The 19,757-nt window shown below is 40.3% G+C and overlaps 1 protein-coding gene across 16 annotated transcripts in view; it reads left to right on the top strand.

Moving 5' to 3' along the window:
- The window catches only part of RAPGEF6 (Rap guanine nucleotide exchange factor 6), a 227,803-nt gene that overhangs the window by 142,429 nt on the left and 65,617 nt on the right, over positions 1 to 19,757 (top strand). For all 16 annotated transcript variants that reach the window (XM_073355612.2, XM_073355616.2, XM_073355615.2 and 13 more), the window contains 3 exons: positions 17,434 to 17,614; positions 18,483 to 18,619; positions 19,328 to 19,486. In XM_073355612.2, the coding sequence (XP_073211713.1) occupies positions 17,434 to 17,614; positions 18,483 to 18,619; positions 19,328 to 19,486 (477 nt within the window). The remainder of the gene's footprint in view (positions 1 to 17,433; positions 17,615 to 18,482; positions 18,620 to 19,327; positions 19,487 to 19,757) is intronic.

Below are 19,757 nucleotides of genomic sequence, written 5' to 3'. Positions count from 1 at the left end.
AGAGATCACCCTTCCTGCATGAAAATGATCCTCTGTGACACCATTCCACCCACTCCAGACCCTAGAGAGGGCATCTGAATCCAGGAACCTTGCAGGCTGGAATAGGCAGGCCAGAGTAGTGTCACATCATCATCTGTCCCTACAGAGATACTTCAGACAAGATAATGTATTCTCAGTCTGTATTATCCGATCCTGAGGGAGCCCACACTGCTGGAGGGCATGGTGGTTTGGAGGCCTAGGCCTCTTGTAATTCCCTTAAGAGTCTGACATTTTGGATATGTACCATGTGGATTATCTACTGGGAGTATACTCCATCCCGTCACAGAACTATTTTTCTCCCTCTCTCCTGTGGGTTTAACCTATAGATAGGGATGACTGGAATCATTATTTTTGTTTTTCTGTGCTGTGGTGGATCCCATAGTGTTTTAACTATAGCACTGTGCGCCTATATAGGATGATACAGTCCTGTCCCCAAAGCACTTAGGACTAGATCCTGAAAGATTTTTTGGCACCTAACTCCCATTGATTTCATTGGGAGTTAGGGGCCTACATACCTTTGAGGTTCTGGGCCTTACAGTCTAGGAAGACAAGCAACAGACAAAGGGTGAGAGTGAGCAGAAAACAAAATGTCCGCACTTGGGTTTTATTTTAATTTGTATCAGATATGTTCACATCTTCTTTACATATGTATTTTTAGTTGGCCAGTTTCTTGTAGGTATTATAAACATAGAAATGTCTATCGAGATTCTGGTTCTCTTTGCAGAGATGGTAGGCAGTTTGATCATTCCAACTTAAATTTATAAACCCTTAAAAATATTTTCACTGTTTTTATAAAATTCTACTGATGTATGAATATAATATTGCATAATATTTTCATGATGTAGCATTGCATAATATTTTGTAATGCAGCCATCTGTGCACAATGCTCATATAGTATGGGATAGTGTCTTGACATTATAAAGAATCTCTTGTTTTCATTATTTAAAATGTTGGCAGTAGTTTAATAGTTATCATGCAAAGATGGTAACCAATTTAAGAGTTTAAGTTAGGGAGTTCTAAGGGTTTCTTTTAAAAACAATAAATACAAAATATGAAGATACTGTATTGGTTGAGCGACTATGAAGAAAACAATTTATTTTAACAAACTTGTACTCTGAAAATATTTGGTAAAATAATATTGGGCTTTGGCAATCAGTTTAGTTTCTTGTGAATACTAAACTTCTTCCATGTGTACTAGAGGTAGCATTTTAAGTTCAGCAACAAAACTAACATCAGCAAAAGAAGAATAGTGTTTTGAACACAAAAAGTTTGATTAAGGTGACCTAAGCTTGAAATGAAACATTTGAATTAATAGAACCTTAAACTTGTTTATAGAATGTTTTTCATTTCTTTCCGACGGTTGGTGTGATGCTAATGACAGAAGTAGAGGTCAGAAGAGGATAAGAAGTGGAGATTGAGAACAGTGGAAAGTTTTGTTACCTCTTTTGCAAGTTTTGTTAACATGGTTTAGATTTCTCCATGCTATAGTGTTGAAAAGGAGTTTTGCTCGTCCCAGCTCTTTCTCTCTCCAGGATGTTAAACAGGAAAAAAAACACTCCCCTGTTGAATTCTAGATCAGCAGAAAATTATTGCTGTCTATGAGAATGTCTCTAACTGTATAGCATTAAACCCTTAATTGATTTCACAAACAAATGAAAATAAGTAATCTAAGACTTCCCCGCATCATTGCTAGAACAACAAATGTAGACAGAGCTTTCAAACTGACTGTCCATGGTGTTGTGCCTGTGTCTATAACATCAAGTGAATGACCACAGCTGACTGTGTTCTCATTTTATATGTATAAATGGTTTCATAGTAGCAATAAGACCCATCAGATGGTCAACTTTAAGCCAGATATTTTCTTTCTCTTATGGATAAAACTCAGTGTTTCATTTCTTGTAATGCTTCCCTAGCAAAGAGTTAAGCAGAGCTGTGTGAAATAATCACATTTAATCTCAAACCTAACCCATTTGATCCTCTAAGCGAACAAGTATGGCTCAACTAATTTCCAGTATCTGTGGAAGAAACTTCAGGGTACAGTTCACAAGCAGCTTTTCACTTGTGCAGGGAAGAGTTCACACAGCCACAGGGTAGTTCACTCAAACACCTTGACTTTGTTTAAAAAGTTTGGTTTTATTAATTGCTTTTGCTGTAATTTCAGACTTCACTATTGTAGTTTTGTTTAATCAATGCAGTGAATATTTTATTCTAACAGAACATGAAAACAAAACCAGTGACATTATATGAATGCCTCCTAGAGTATTAGAATATCTCTCTCTCTAGATAAAGAGATAGGGTTAGATCTGGAGCAAAACACTGCACTTGAGGAGGTAGGCATTGTTTATGGTTCTTCCCCAAATTCAGGGACCTGCTAGATGTTGAACTGGCCCAAGTTTGGGTCATCTCAGGGCTGCACTTACACACACTGGCAAGTAATAGCCCTCAAGGAGCTGATCTGCCAAGAAGGATTACTGGAGCATGTTGTGCTCCAACTCTGCCCGTTCCTATCCCTGACAAACACCCTGCCTGTCCCCAGCCCACCCTGAAACAACCCCTACACTACAGGAATCATCAGTTACCCTCTTTCGGTAACTTCACTACCGGGGAGATTGACGCTGCTGCAATTGTCAAGGTTCCTTCCCCACTCTGAACTCTAGGGTACAGATGTGGGGACCTGCATGAAAACCCCCTAAGCTTATTTTTACCAGCTTAGGTTAAAACTTCCCCAAGGTACAAACTATTTTATCTTTTGCCCTTGGACTTTATTGCTGTCACCACCAAGCGTCTAACAAATATATAACAGGGAAAGAGCCCGCTTGGAAACGTCTTTCCCCCCAAAATCCTCCCCAAACCCTAGACCCCCTTTCCTGGGGAAGGCTTGATAAAAATCCTCCCCAATTTGCAGAGGTGAACACAGACCCAAACCCTTGGATCTTAAGAACAATGAAAAAGCAATCAGGTTCTTAAAAGAAGAATTTTAATTGAAGAAAAAGTAAAAGAATTACCTCTGTAAAATCAGGATGGTAAATATCTTACAGGGTAATCAGATCCAAAACATAGAGAATCCCTCTAGGCAAAACCTTAAGTTACAAAAAGACACAAAAACAAGAATATACATTCCATTCAGCACAGCGCATTTTCTCAGCCATTTAAACAAAACAGAATCTAACGCATATCTAGCTAGATTACTTACTAAGTTCTAAGACTCCATTCTTTTTTTGTTGTCGGCAAAAGCATCACACAGACAGAGAGAACCTTTGTTTCTCCCCCCTCCAGCTTTGAAAGTATCTTGTCTCCTCATTGGTCATTTTGGTCAGGTGCCAGCAAGGTTATCCTAGCTTCTTAACCCTTTACAGGTGAAAGGGTTTTTTCTCTGGCCAGGAGGGATTTTAAAGGTGTTTACCCTTCCCTTTATATTTATGACAGCAATCAATGCAGCGGGTGTCGATTTTAGCAGGTCTAGTGAAGACCCGCTAAATCGATGGCAGACTCCGGTCGACTCTGACTACCTCTCCAAGAAGAGTAATATAAGTTGACGGGAGAGTTTCCCCTGTGGACACAACACAGTGAAGACACCGTGGTAAATCGACCTAAGCTACGTCGATTCCAGCTATAGCGTAACTTTGGTCGACTTACCCTGGTAGTGAAGACAAACTTTAAGTCTGTTTAGAGCTGCTGAAGCGGCACAAAGGGAGCTTAAGAAGAGTCAAGGAGCTGGCCCTCTGCATCTATAGCTATTCATGAGTCTATAAGTTTTGACTTGCTTGGAGTGCTACAGAAACTGTGTTTGTCAACAGATTGCAGCATGCTGTTTTTAAGATCAAGAAAATACATTGGTTAATTTAATTCAAAACTATTAATTGAAATGTATTTATTTTGCATGAAGTGGCAGTTTTTAAATTTTATCTTAAAACTTGCACCCGTTACTGTAAGTGCACTGGAGTGCTTTTTGCAAAATTTTGCAGTTTAGATAGAAACAGGGGAAGTTAAATAGTCAAGAATATAATGACTTCCTCAAGGACACCCAGCTGATTCCTGTCGCCTTTGGGGAAAAGGGTCTTGATCCTAGCTTAATAACGGTTTTATGTATCAGTTGTAAGATCTTGCAGTGCCTTTGTTGGCTGCCACACTATTATTGATTGTCAAATCTTGATTTACCTTCCTGCTATCCATTTAGTTTTGCCATACGTACATACTATCCATCTTAATTTAGCCTCCCTTTGAAAAAAAGGTCAGGTACTTATAGTGTTACATTTCTATAATTTTACTATCCATAGTTTATAACTTCTTAATAGTTAAAATATTATTGGGTTTTACCTTGGTTCTTGAGGACCACGAGATCACAGCTTTGGTGTAATACTTCCCTTCTTGCCAGGAATACTGTCAGCATTTCAGAGAATAGAGCTGGTTGTTAACTTGTGCTACCTATGTTGCTTTCTCATTGCCAACTGAGTTGACATACCTCTCGTTTTCATTTAAACTTTAAATATCTCTGCTGTATAGTGGTAGTGACTGAAGCTGTGTTCTTTTCCCTTTGGTGAATTTGGTGAGTGGAACACATTGTTATATGTTTTCAGACAGATGAAACTTTGGTCCTAAATAGCTCTACATGCCCCTGAAGTATATTTTGTCTTAATAATATTAGGTTTCCTTTGTAACTTAAATGTTTTATAAGAGTTAAAAGTTCCAAAAGTTTATTGTGACATACTGATGATGCCTATATGTTTTTAAGAGGATTTGAGTGTGAATTTAAAAAAAAATCAGGCCTAAAGGAGGGCACACTATTCCGTAATACTATTGTGAATTAAGGAGATTGTCGGCAAGGCCATTTCTTCATTCCTCTTAGACTATTTCCCTGGAATAGGCTAGCTTCTGTAAAAAAAAACAAAATAAATACGTCCCTTCAACTAATTTATGTGCAGTTTGGACTTGGAGGCTGTTCTTATTATTGATCTAGTGTTGGTTAATAATTAATGTTCATCCACAATGGTAAACAAGGTGACAACTGCTGACCTTTTCGTAATTGACATGTGCTTAGAATTGTTTGGCTGTCTGTTCTTTGCTCTTACAGTAGTTCTACTTAATATGAAATGAAATGTTAAATCATTCATAGAGTAGATTAAGTTGCTATTTTTATTTTGGTGCTGGTTTGTGATACTGATGCGTTTTATTTTCTTAAGGAGTAAATATTAGTCTGTTTAAAGTACTAAACAGTTTAGCTCTTAAGAGTCTTTCAGATCTACAACATAGGTCAATCCGAAGGCCATAGCTTTTTGCAAATGCAGTTTTGTCGCCTTGTTGTTTGTACATTTTGTATATAAATATGTGTAATTACAGGGTTGTGCTTGTATTATGTAAAATTTGAAAACTGAAAACTAATGTTTGCTGTCTGTTGGAATTAGAGTTTGACCTTCCAGACATGGTGTGTAATGCCCATCATTTTACTCAGGCTCTCCCTCTCCACCCCCCCCCCCCGCCTCCTCTCCCTCCCTCTCTCTCTCTCTCTCTCTCTCTCTGTCTCTGTCTCTCAGGTAAAGGCTAGTTTGTTAATAGGGTTCCCCGCCCCTCCAACTCTCATCCTGCAAGTCCTTATTTGTGTAATGGTTTTGTGGAGCTGAGTCAGTGATTGCATTCTGCTGGTTATCAAGGGATGGTGACATTTTGACTCATTATTGCCACTCTATGTATCAGAAATTAAATAATTCCATATTTATCATGTAAATGTGCTCAAAGCTATGCAACCGGCACACATTCTATTAATTGAAAAATAAATAAATCAGTGGATTTAACAATTAATCAAGGAATTTTAAAGTTGACAGTGTTAGTAATAATGGACAGTAGAAACAGCTGTGATATCATTCTTGGCAGCAGGAACAGCTGTTTCTACAGATAGCTCAATGTGTGCTGTCCAAAGCCCCCAGGTTTTCTCCCATCACTATGTAACCTGTGAACACTTTGTGGGCCATCTGCAAGTGGTCCTTGGGACACAGTTTAAGAACCATCTATTATTTCACAGGTAATTATTTGTTCACCGGCATAGTAAACTAGGGCATAATAAAAGAAAGTTCACTTTTACCCTTGGGGAATGACCTCACCGCCCATTAAGTGGTGGGGGGCCATTGTCTGGCTTGTAGGAAAACTTGTCACCCTAGAGAGCCGGAGTGACTTGCTGGGGCAGTTTCAGACTGGGTCTGCATGGACTGTTGTCATATCTATATTGCTCAGAGGTCTGGGAGGTGATTGCTTCTTGTCCCTTCCCCTTATGCATTCCTGAAGCGGCTGGATACAATCTAGCACTTCTTTCTTTTGCTTGTAGAAAGAAGGGTTGCATGTCTTTGATTGGCTGATTGTCACCTAAATCAGAAACAAAGAACTCTCCTCCCCTTATTATGCATATATGCTTAAGCTTTAGTATTTTAGCTTGAGCTTGTCAAACTGGGAAGTGAGGTCCACAATCTGTATTGCTATGATTGAAAAACACAATAAAAATTCAGGCTATTTAGCTGTAGAAAGGTTGGAAATCATTGAATAAGGTACTGTGCTGCTGAGACTCTCTCCAAACACAGTTTGCACTTGAGCTTTATTCCAAAGCAGTTAATGCAGGGGTGGGCAAACTGCGGCCCAGGGGCCACATCCGGCCCTTCAGACATTTTAATCCATCCGTCAGGCTCCCGCTGGGGAGCAGAGTCCGGGGCTTTCCCTGCTCAGGAGCTTCAGCCAGGGAGCGGGGTTGGGGGCTTGCCTCCCTCTCTGCATGTGCTGCGGTGCCGCACGGCTCCTGAAAACAGAAGAGTGTCCTCCCTCCGGCTCCTATGCGTAGGGGCAGCCGGGGGCTCCACACGCTGCTCCTGCCCCAAGTGCTGCCCCCGCAGCTCCAATTGGCCTGGAACCATGGCCAATGGGAGCTGCAGGGGTGGTGCCTGGGGATGGGGCAGCATGCAGAGCCACCTGGCTGCCCCTCTGTTTAGGAGCTGGAGGAGGGACATGCCGCTGCCTCCAGGAGCTGCTTGAGGTAAGCACCACCCGAAACCTGCACTCTGAACCCCTCCTGTGCCCCTGCCCCAGCCCGGTTCCCCTCCTGCCCTCCGAACCCCTTGGTCCCAGCCCGGAGCACCCTCGTGCACCCCCATCCCCTCATTTTCAGCCCCTCCCCAGAGCCTGCACCCCCAGCTAGAGCCCACACCCCAACCTCCTGCCCCAGCCCAGCGCCCCCTTCCGCACCCTGAACTCCTCATTTTTGACCTTACCCCAGAGCCCGCACCCCCAGCTGGAGTCCTCACCCCCTCCTACACCCAACCCCCAATTTCATGAGCATTTATGGCCCACCATACAATTTCCATATCCAGATTTGGCCCTCAGGCCAAAAAGTTTGCCCACCTCTGAGTTTATGTGAGCTACATAAGCTAGTAAAGTGATGTAATATGAAGTAGGTTTCAGAGTAGCAGCCGTGTTAGTCTGTATTCGCAAAAAGAAAAGGAGTACTAGTGGCACCTTAGAGACTAACCAATTTATTTGAGCATAAGCTTTCGTGAGGTACAGCTCACTTCATCGTTAAGACAAACAAGTTTGTTTCCATTTACAGAAGATAATGCTGCCCTCTTCTTATTTACAATGTCACCAGAAAGTGAGAACAGGCATTTGCATGGCACTTTTGTAGCCTGCATTGCAAGGTATTTATATGTCAGATATGCTAAACATTCGTATGCCCCCTCATGCTTCAGCCACCATTCCAGAGGACATGCTTCCACGCTGACGATGCTCGTTTAAAAAAATGTGTCAATTAAATTTGTGACTGAACTCCTTAGGGGAGAATTGTATGTCCCCTGCTCTGTTTTACCCACATTCTGCCATATATTTCATGTTTTAGCAGTCTTGGATGGTGACACAGCACATGTTCATTTTAAGAACACTTTCACTCTAGATTTGACAAAATGCAAAGAAGGTACCAATGTGAGATTTCTAAAGATAGCTACAGCACTTGACCCAAGATTTAAGAATTTTAAGTGCCTTCCAAAATCTGAGAGGGACGAAGTGCGGACATGCTTTCAGAAGTCTTAAAAGAGCAACACTCAGATGCAGAAACTACAGAACCCGAACCACCAAAAAAGAAAATCAACCTTCTGCTGGTGGCATCTGACTCAGATAATGAAAATGAACATGCGTCGGTCCGCACTGCTTTGGATTGTTATTGAGCAGAACCCATTATCAGCATGGACGCATGTCCCCTGGAATGGTGGTTGAAGCCTGAAGGGACAAATGAATCTTTAGCGCCTGCGGCATGTAAATATCTTGTGACGCTGGCTGCAGCAGTACCACTTTCTCACTTTCAGGTGACATTGTAAACAAGAAGCGGGCAGCATTATCTCCTGCAAAAGTAAACCAACTTGTTAGTCTGAGCGATTGGCTGAACAAGAAGTAGGACTGAGTGGACTTGCAGGCTCTAAAATTTTACAATGTTTTATTTTTGAATGGAATGCAGGTTTTTTGTACATAATTCTATGTTTGTAAGTTCAACTTTCATGATAAAGAGATTGCACTACAGTACTTGTGTTAGGGGAATTGAAAAAATACTATTTCTTTTGTTACATTGCAAATAACTGTTATCAAAAATAAATATAAAGTGAGCACTGTACACTTTGTATTCCAAGTTGTAATTGAAATCAATATATTTTAAAATGTAGAAAAAACATCCAAAAATATTTAAATTAATGGTAATCCATTATTCTTTAACAGTGCGATTAATGGCACGATACTTTTTTTAATCGCTTGACAGCCCTAATATTTATATTAAGAGGTTAGCATTTAATGTAATACGTTGATATTGCTCACCACAATGCTTTGTTCTAGGAATAAGAAGATATTACAACTGATTGTGATGTAATCAATCAAAATTATTCCTTGTAATGTAAATCAATGTTCAGTCTTCCAAAACATAAAAAGTATTCCTACCACACAGTCTTTCAAGGGCAGTGCAGTGAATGATCTTTATAATTTTTGATGATTTTGTGTTTTTGACTTTAATCCTAGATCTTTCCTAGCTATTTACCACTCTAGTTTAGTCAAGGATCGTAACTGGATGAAGCTCCAGCTTGAAAAAAGGGAATTAATAAATCTATGAAGATGATTTCTTCCCTTATCTGCACACTTGTATTATCTGATCAACAAGGAGGTTTGCAATAGTCTTATTTACTTGTACCAATGAAACACAGATCTGCAACAGTTGTGGCACAATGGTATAATGCAAGAGTTTAGTTATGTTACTTGTTCCAGGTTCCTGAGCAGAGTCTAGAAGTCAAGCAGTTAGACATAATGTAGTAGTCATTGTCCTTATCTTCAATATTGTAATTTATTGTTAAGGACAATTAAAGTGCAGGATTATATTATCTCTCTCTCTTTCTCAATGCCTACCTCCCTGGTAGGCTTTTGGATTGAGGAAGACCAATTCTTCGCCAATATTCAGTTTACTTCTCTGTTTAGACACAACATGATGGAGAACTTTGTCTTGAAAGATTTACTTAGGAACATATCCCACTGGTATTTTTTCATTAGCATTTGGATTTCACTCTCTGTTCAGCTTACATACCCATAGTCTTGTACTTACCTTACCAGAATGTTACTTTTGATAAATACTTTACAGGCAGTGTGATTGAGTGGATAGAGCAGTAGACTGGGACTTGGGAGACTGGTTTGTCTCCCACCTCTACCACTGCTGTGTGAATCTGGGGAAGTCACTTTACCTCTGTGCCCTTCAACCCTTTGTCTGTCTTGTCTATTTAGATTGCAAACTCTTGGAGGAAGGGACTATTTCTTACTATGTGTTTGGACAGTCCCTAGCACAGTGCTCCACCAGAGTCATTGCCTTAATACAAATAATAATTTAGCAGAGTGTTAATTCTCTTGTAACATGAGATGGGCAAAGACCTTGGTCTTCTCTGAGAAGGTCCACAACATGTAGAGGATACTGCTGACCAGGTGTGTGTGAGGCAGGGAGGTGAATTCACCATGTGTAGATTAAGAATATGGATATGTGCAGCTTCCTAGCGCTAGCCTTATGTTAGATTATTCCATTTTAGTTGTAAAAGAATCACACAATGTGTGTAAAATTAACCACCTTTATTTAGTCCTTTAACAGAAAACAACATGAAACATAATATCTTGGGTACTCTGACTGAATTCAGTCAGGTTGTCATTGCTTTGTGTGGGTTGCTTAATGTTCTGTTCATCTAATTTTGTTGAGTTTATATTTAACTTTACTTTAGCTCCCCTAACTTTACTTTAGCTCCCCAAACACCGAAGTCTCTCTTTCAGGTTCTAGATTCAATTATTACAACAAAACTTGTCTGAAGATGGTCTTAAAATGGAAATATATTGAATAGTCACTGAGAGCTTTGGAGCCCAACATTCTTTACTTTGTTCCTCATTGTGGCAAATTAAAGCATTTTTCTGCTCTGCGGTGGTTGTTTTTTGTTTTTCTAACAAATGAAATTTTACTTTTTCAGTACTTGGCTCAGCTGATTTGATCTGCCATAAAGCCCCAGGATTATTACAAATATAGCTCAAGCACCAGTAATAGAAAAAGTAATTTCACTTTTTTAACACTTCAGTTTCGTAATGCAAATTGTATATAATCTCCATTGAAACACCAAGTGCTTTGGAGGACAGGATTAGAATTCAAAGCAACCTTGACAAATTGAAGAATTGGTATGAAATAAACAATATGAAATGCAGTAAAGACAAGTGCAAAGTACTTCACTTAGGAAGGAAAAAGCGAATGTACAACTACAAAATGGGGAATAAATGCCTAGGTGATAGTACTGTTGAAAGGGATCTGGAGTTTATAGTGGATCACAAATTGATCGAGTCAGCAATGTGATGCACTTGCTAAAAAGGCTAATATCATTCTGGTGTGTATTAACAGGAGTGTCATATGAAAGTCACACAAGGTAATTGTCCTGCTGTGCTTGACACTGGGGAAGCATCAGCTGGAGTAGTGTCTCCAATTCTGGGCACCGCAGTTTAGGAAAGATGATGACAAATTGGAGAGAGTCTAGAGGCAAGCAACAAAATGATAAAAGATTTAGAAATCTGACCTGTGAGGAAAGTTTAAAAAACCTGGACATGCTTATTCTTGAGAAAAGACAACTGAGCAGGGACCTGATAAGTCTTCAAATATGATAAGGGCTGTTATAAAGAAGGTGGTGATCAATTGTTCTTCATCTCCGCTGAAGGTGGGAAAAGAAATAATGGGTAATCTTCAGCAAGGGAGATTTAAGTTAGATATTAGGAAAAGCTTTCTAACTATAAATATAGTTAAGGTGTGGAACAGGCTTCCAAGGGAGGGTGTGGAATCCCCGTCAACTGAGGTTTTTAAGAACAGATTGGAAAAATGTGTCAGGCATGGTCTAAGTTTACTTGGTCCTGCTTCAGCATAGGGGTCTGGATAGATACTTTAGATTTATAGATTTTAAGGCCAGAAGGGACCACTATGATCATCTAGTCTGACCTCTTCCATAGCACAGCCCCAGAATCTCTCCTGCTTCAAGCACATAACTTTTGGTTGAGCTAGAGTAGTTCTAGAAAGACATCCAGCCTTGATTTAAAGACTCCAAGTATCGGAGAATCCTTCATATCAACAGGCAAGTTGTTACAATGGTCAGTTACCCTCACTGTTAACAGTTCTTTTCAGCGTTAACCCTTTTTGTGTTTCTTTCAACTTGGACAATGAAAACCAGGGTAACTGGTTCATTTTTCCTTTTAGCTGGTTTCACTCTCTAGCTTTCATGCACTAAAGCAATGCTTTGTGTAAGTCCTTCAGAGGAGGGGCCATGTCTCTCCTTGTTTAGGGTAGCACCTAGCACATATCTGGACCTTTGCAATCCAAACATTTTACTCTTTTGTCAGTTGCTACAGGGGAAGGTCCAAACACCAGTTTTCATTTCACATTTATAGAGAGATCTCATGAAAACTTTTGCTACATTTCATGAAAATTCCACAAAGCTGATTATGGGGCTCAATCCACTTGACTCTATGCCATTCACACTGCATTTGTGTTTCTGAACATCCTGCAAGACCTCCACTGAGATCTGTAGGCAAAAGCGAAATTGTGCAGAATTGGGGGCTTGGGGCCATACTCGAGGATCCATCTTTAACGTGAAGGTTTGTATTTTTAAACTTACATTGGAGGTCTCTTCTGGACCTACGTTTCTGTGATTCTAAATAGGAATAAGCTTGCAGAAGTGACTGAGATTTCAGTAGTATTAAGTATGTAGACACATTTGCCTATGATCTTATGTAGTTATCAAAATAGTGCATCTAAAATTGTATTATGTAGCTGGACATATTTCTGCTTGCATGATTTTGTTTTCTATTGCCAATGTTACCCTCTTCCTCTCAGTTTCGTTTGACTTCTCAGCATCCATTGATTGCAATAAAATTGTTGCTGTAGGCATCCGGTCCTGGCTAATGTTACACATTACAAGACTGTTGTAGCATTAATCAAATGGTGTGGGGTCAGTTTACTGGTGTCTTTACTGATAATCCTAGTCTGTTTTTGGTAAGTAAAGTTTTGAAGAGATAAAGGCAGTGATTATACGATTTCTTATTCCTTTTAAGAATATCAACAGGTGACTGGACTTTCTGGGCATGCAACATAATCTCTAGGCAAGATTTAGCTTTGAGAGACTGTATTGAGTTGATCTATAACTTTGGTTATGTGATTCCATACAAACTTTTTGTAGTAACTCTAATAAACATGAATGAATCTACCAGTACTGAGAAAGATGCTGCATGGAGAATAGAAAAACAATTGGCTTCCAAAAATTTGGTACATCTTTATTAAAAATATACCAAGAAAGAAGCCATATAAGATTTGTAGGACTGACCAGTAGTTAGAGGAAAAAATCTGCTGTAGTAGCAATGTATTACAGCTATGCTTAAAAAAAAGCTTGACTGATGCAGTTTTAGCAATATATGTTTTTTCAAATGACTGGTGAATGGGACCAAAATATTGTATTGTCTAGCAAAACTATGTTGACATTTGTGTCTCATTCCAGTTTCATAATAACATTGTTAGATTACCTATGATAAACTAATTTGGGTGCTTCTGTTATTTGTGCTAGAATAATAGGGATTATCCATCCAGTAGCTATTGCCAACCTAGACACAGAACAAATGGGAACATTCCTCCACTACACAGCCTCACCACCCTTACAAGTCTCACAGAGACAGCCCAGGCCAACCCTCAAACATCAGCCAGGAACTGTCCACAGGTGCTAGGTCACAGGGCAGAATGTACCTTTGTCACCCCAAACGCTCAGATGTTTGTGCAGTGTCTTCAGATGTGGCTCACTTCTGTCTATTTCCCAAACAGGGACAGATTAGCTAAACTGCTATCACTGCCCTGCGCAGTAAAACACTCCCTGGACTGATAGAAAGACCCATCCAAAGTCCAAGCAGGTGTTCCTTTTGTGCAGCTGCCACTGACGGTGACTCTAATGATGGATGCCTCCTTAATAGGCTGGGGAGCTCACTTACATGACCACAAGGTTCAAGGCAAGTGGTCTTCCACAGAAGTGACCCTCCATGGGAGCTAAGGGCTGTCTTTTTGCCTTTCATCAAGAACATGTACACGAAGGTCATGACGGACAATGTGACCTGTATGTTTTACATAAATCACTGGGGGTGCCAGATCTCTCTCCCTCTGTACCAAAGGACTCAAACTTTGAAATAGGTGCATCCGTCACAACGTGCTCATCACAGCTGCCTGTCTGCCAGGGACACAGAATGTGACATCCGACAGTCTCAGTCAGAACTTTTCTCACAACCACGATTGGGAACTGAACTCAGAAGTGTTACAAGACATATTTGCCCTTTGGGGAACCCTGATTACAGGTCTCTTTGCTATTTACAGACATAAGAAATGTCCTTGTTACTGCTCCAGGGCCAGCCTGGGGAAACATTTGCTGGGAGATGCCCTCATCCTCCCATGGGACAAGGACTTCTTGTATGCCTTTCCCCTGTTTCCTCTCGTGTCCAAAGTCCTGTTGAAAGTTGGACGAGAGAAAGCCAGAATTATTCTGATTGCCCCCTACTGGCCAAGGCAAGTCTGGTTTCCTTACCTGACTGAGATGGCAAAATGTCCTCTAGTTCCTCTTCGGGCCATTGCCCACCTGCTCTCTCAAAGCGACAAGCTGATCCTTCACCCCAACCTGTGGTCCTCCACCTTCAGGCGTGGCTCCTTCTTGGTTCCAAGACTTAGAGGCAGAATGCTCTGATGAGGAGAAAGATGTGTTGCTGCATAGCCAAAAGTCGACTGCTTGACATACTTACCTACGAAAATGGAAACAATTCCAAGTTTGGTGTCATTCTAAGCACATAGCCCCAACCTTGTCTTCCCTCCCTCTGATTTTAGACTACATTTTACCTCAAGAGATCAGAGCTCTCACTCAGCTCCCTTAAGTTACATCTTGTGGCCATAATGGCTTTCCACTGTCAGGTAGACAATACTCCGTGTTCGCTCACCTGCTGACATGTAGATTCCTTATGGCACTGGGAATCTCTTCCAACATGTGAGACCACCCTCTCCAGCCTGGGATCTTAACCAAGTTCTCAGGGCTTTGATTAGTTCTCCCTTTGAGCCCATGGCAATTTGCTCTCTTTTACACCTGTCCATGAAGACAGCATTTCTAATTGCCATCACCTCAGCTAGGCACATAGGAGAAATAGAGGCCCTGATGGCACACCCTCCATACATGGTCTTTTTTAAAGACAAAGTAATTTTGAGGCTGCATCCCAAGTTTCTCCATAAAGTTACCTCCACTTTCCATATGAATCAACAGATCCATCTTCCTGTTTTTTCCCAAAACCACAAAGTGACAACAGGGAGGCAATTCTGGATATGGCAGCTGTTAGAAGAGCACTAGCATTCTACTTGGACAGGACTAAGGAGTTTAGGAAGTTCTCTAAACTCTTCCTATTCCTCATGGAAAAATCCAAAGGCTCCATGATATCAGCTCAAAGACCATCCAAATGGGTTTCAGGTTGCATTAACCTTTGTTATCAAGGACACCACCTGCTGCCTTTGTCCAGAGTCTGTACACACTCCATGAGGTCAATTTCTACCTCAGTCGCATTCTTTAAAGATGTCCCTGTCTCAGCAGTCTGCAGAGTTTGGGGCTTCTGCCCACACTTTTGCAGCTTCCCATGCCATCTTCTGCTCCTCAGTACTCTGTAATAACAGACTCAACTCTCAAGTCCCAGCCCTTCCTGGGGGATACTGCTGTGAAGTCACCGACAGTGGAGCACCTATAGGGACACTACTGAAGAAGAAGAAGAGGAAGTTGCTCACTGCAAGAATCAGGAAAAATTAGATGTAGTCATATCACAAAAGAGGACGTTAGTCGCCTTGTGAGTAACGATGATTCTTCGCGATGTGTCCCCTGATGGGTGCTCCACAACCAGCCCTCCTCCCCTCGATTTTGGAATTCTCCCTAAGGGGCTCTGTGGTAGAGAAGGAACTGAGGGAGGGTTGCCCGCACACGGCTAGATAGCTTCAAGGAAGACACAGGGGAGAGAGGGCAGATATGCAAACTGAATGGACACCAAATGACCTCACCCCACATGAAGTGGTGGGGGCCGTTGTCTGTGTTGTAGGAAAAGGGTGTGACCCCTTTAAAGGCTAGAGAACCAAAGCGACTTGTTGCAGCAGCTTCAGACCAGGTCAGCATCCCATGGTCACCCATTTTTCCAATCCCCACTGGTGACCAGAAGAGACGCAGGATTATTTAGTTCCACTCCAGTGTAAGAAAAGCCCTCTTTTACCAATACCAGGTGGAGCAGCACCTACCCTCCCACCCATTGTGGTAGTTAAATACCAGGTTTTGTCATGATCTGCTGTGGGTGTTATGCTAATCGCTCCTTTCCTGGCGGTCTGTGAAGGAGTTTTTCCCTCCCTGCAAGATAGGCCAAGGAGATGGTTTTTTCACCTTCCCCACATCAGACTGGGGGCTTATTTGGGGGCAAACATAAAACGGGGCTTAGGCTATGATGTTGCAATGTCCAGTGCAGGTGCTCTGTAGGGAAGGTATACAGTGCTGCAGATGTCCAGTGCAGGTGCTCTGTAGGGAAGGGATACAGTGATCAGATTAAATGCATTGGTAAAGGACTTAAAGGACGTGGTCTTTAAAGGAGCAAAAATGAGGGATTTTTGGCTCCTGTGATTGGTATGGCAGGGAGCCAACCACCCTTCTTTTATAGCGCCCCCCCCCTTCATTTGGGGATGGGGAGTGGCCAGGTCCCAGTGGTAGGTTGGCTGGGGACCATGATGGGTAAAGTGGACAGCAGCTCACCCCCTCATCCCCCAGTATAAGTACAATGATTATGGAATTATCTTACTTTTATCTGCCAGGTACTCCCAGACATTTGGGAATAAAGTTGTGACCTAACTAAACCATTTCCAGTGTCTCCTGCTCTTCTTCTGTCATAGATTTAGTTGGGGATTGGTCCTGCTTTGAGCAGGGGGTTGGACTAGATGACCTCCTGAGGTCCCTTCCAACCCTGATATTCTATGATTCTAGTTGAACAACTGAAATTAAACTCTGGTATCCAAAGCTGAGCTTGTACAATAACTATACTACATGCATCTGACAAAGTGGGAATTCATCCACGAAAGCTTATGCTCCAATACGTCTGTTAGTCTATAAGGTGCCACAGAACTCCTTGCTTCTTATACTACCTAGGTTTCTAGCAGCACTTTATCTTCCAACTACACTGCATGATCTTTCAATGGTTCCCCCGCTGTGCCCCATTGAAATACTTGCCAGAAACAGACAGGAGTGGAGGAGCTTCGTCACTGCCCTAAACGCCAGAGGCGTAATGTGTACATACTAACTAACTAACTAACTGACCTGTATGAATTGTGGTTTAGATCATTTAGATAATTTAAGTTCAACCAGCAACATATAAAATTGCAATGGTTGTATATATGTACAAAGATAGAGAATGTATGGTGCAAGATACTACTTTTGTTTTCCTAAGTCAGGGATGACTACAATTCATGAGTGACAACATATATAGTCATCCCTGATTTATGAAAAAAATACTTTTCTGTCCTCTTATGTATGCTTTTTATATAAAATATAAAAACAAATGCATTTACATGCACCAGATAGATATTTATACCAGTCTTTCTGTAATAGTAAATCTCATTGTAGTATCTTTCCTTAAGTATTCAAGTGGTAAACATGTTGAGCTATCATAACTTGTAGCTCATAATTATTGGTCAAAGGATTCTTTTTCATTTTGTGGTATAAACTGACTGGGACTATAAGCTTAGGCCATAAACAGTTAAAGCTGTGTAGAAATTGAATTTACTGCCTGATCATTTCTTTTCTACAGGCTACAGAAAGTGATATGGGAGATGTAGATTTAACAGGCCTCCCAGAAGCACCTGTGGACTCTGAAGATGAAGAAGAAGAAGATGAAGATATTGACAGAACTTCAGATCCGTTACTGGGGCGAGATGTTGTACGAGAGTGCCTTGAAAAAGAACCTGCAGACAAAACAGATGATGACATTGGTGAGAGAGACCTTGATATGATCTATTTTATAACTCAAATAATAAAGACTTCTTTGAAATCTGTGTAAGTACATAATTATTAATAAATAGATAGCCTTATAACTATAGATGATGCTTTTCAGAGATTTTTTACAACTCTTGTTGTCCCAAAGAATTTATAAACTAAACTAGACTATTATTCTCTTCTTATATTTATTATGAGAAATTAGGTGTTTGAAAATATTAGCACTGAGATGCTAAATACTTTGGTGATTACAGTTTGCTAATGTGGGGGGTAAGGAGGGAGTAATTTTAACTACCTGAAGCTGGCAAATTTGTTTTTGAATTTTTGGCAGGGCTGATATTATCACGGTATAAAGAGGCTGAATTTAAGTTCCAAGGAATTTGAGTCAAAAAGAGATTTCTGCAAGCGCCAAGCTGAAGTTGGCATTAGTTTAACACTAAAATAAAAATTGAAATAGTTTATACTTTTCCTCTGGTTATTTCTCTGAACACTGAAAAATGATTTCATGTTATTGATATTATCTAGCTTACAATCATCATTCAGCAAAAATACTTTATAACTTTTCTAAAGGCTTGAAGTTCAAGTGCTTTTACGCTTAGCTTGATATCATAATTTTACGCTTGATGCCATAATAGTCAATCAGAGCACAATCAAGATTGAAAAGCCAGGTTCCTTTTATTAATGTTGATTGTAAAATGCATGCTGTGCTCATTTAGCCACAGGCGCACTAATAGTGATTGAAATACCACTGAGCAATTCCTTCAGTGAGTTTAACTCTGAGGTTTAATATACCTGCAGGGGGTAATGGTACCTTAGAGGCACAGGCCTTGCAGTCTTCAAATCAATGTTTCCTTTATCTAATAGAGCAATTACTGGAATTTATGCATCAACTCCCAGCCTTTGCAAACATGACCATGTCTGTAAGAAGAGAGCTTTGTTCAGTTATGATATTTGAAGTGGTAGAACAAGCAGGAGCCATCATACTTGAAGATGGACAAGAAGTAAGTTATAGAACATAACATAATTTAAGCACTGTATTATACTGAAACTCTGGGTATTAATATGTTCAAATCTAGACATACAATAGCATTAAACAATTTGTATGTATAGTACTTGAACAGTAATCTGGTATATTACAATTTATTTGTGTACTGCTACCTAATAGTTAGGGGTTATTTTACAAAAATGTATTTATAATGTCATAAAAGAATGGGTCATTTCTAGCAGTAAAAAAATAAAATTGTCTGTCCACGAAATAATATCCCTTTTCTGAAGTAACCTTTTAAAAAATGTTTTTGATCTGGTGCAATTGTTACCCATTGGCTTAACTCAACTCTCCTCTTGTGCAAATTTGAGTTTCCAGTGATCATATTTTAATGCCTATGTAAAAAATATAGTATCATGCCATAGTCTTCGTTGTCAAAAGGGTAGCAACAGGACATGCAAATATTTGGAAATTATTAGCACTTGGTAGATTGTGGAGCTAGAAATAAGCTTTTTTATTTTGGCTCATCTTTCATTTACTGCTTACAAGTCAGTGGACAGCAAACAGCAGTCCTTGACATGTTGTATTGAATGAAATGTTACAAAATTGTAATGACAGCATATTTACTACTACATGGGTAAATACTTCTGGGAGATAAGCATTGAATTATCTTTCTTATTAGAACTTGCTGAGAGATCCATACTTTTTTTAAAATTCATTCTAGCTTGATTCTTGGTATGTTATTTTAAACGGCACGGTGGAAATCAGCCATCCAGATGGGAAAACTGAAAGTCTCTGTATGGGAAATAGTTTTGGGATTACCCCTTCTTTGGATAAACAGTACATGAATGGAGTGGTTAGGACCAAAGTAGATGACTGTCAGGTAAGATTATACCTGTGTATAATTTTCTCACAATTTTAAACGGTTAATAAAAAAGATAATATGGTTTCATCTAACATAATGATATTTATTTCGGAAATAGAATGAAGGAAGTTGGCACTTGGTGGGGGTGAGACACTTGGAAGGGTGGGCACTCTGTTAAGTTAGGGCTTGTCTACACAATGCGTTAGTCTGCAATAGAGGGGTGTAAATTCCAGTGCACACTAGCATGTTGTGCACTAAATGGCTCATGTGGGCCCTTGAGGCACATGTG

The sequence above is a fragment of the Lepidochelys kempii genome, chromosome 8, assembly GCF_965140285.1.
Source record: "Lepidochelys kempii isolate rLepKem1 chromosome 8, rLepKem1.hap1, whole genome shotgun sequence".
NCBI lineage: Eukaryota > Metazoa > Chordata > Testudines > Cheloniidae > Lepidochelys > Lepidochelys kempii.
The sequence above is the reverse complement of the archived record's forward strand: the minus strand, read 5'-3'. Positions and strand labels throughout refer to the sequence as shown.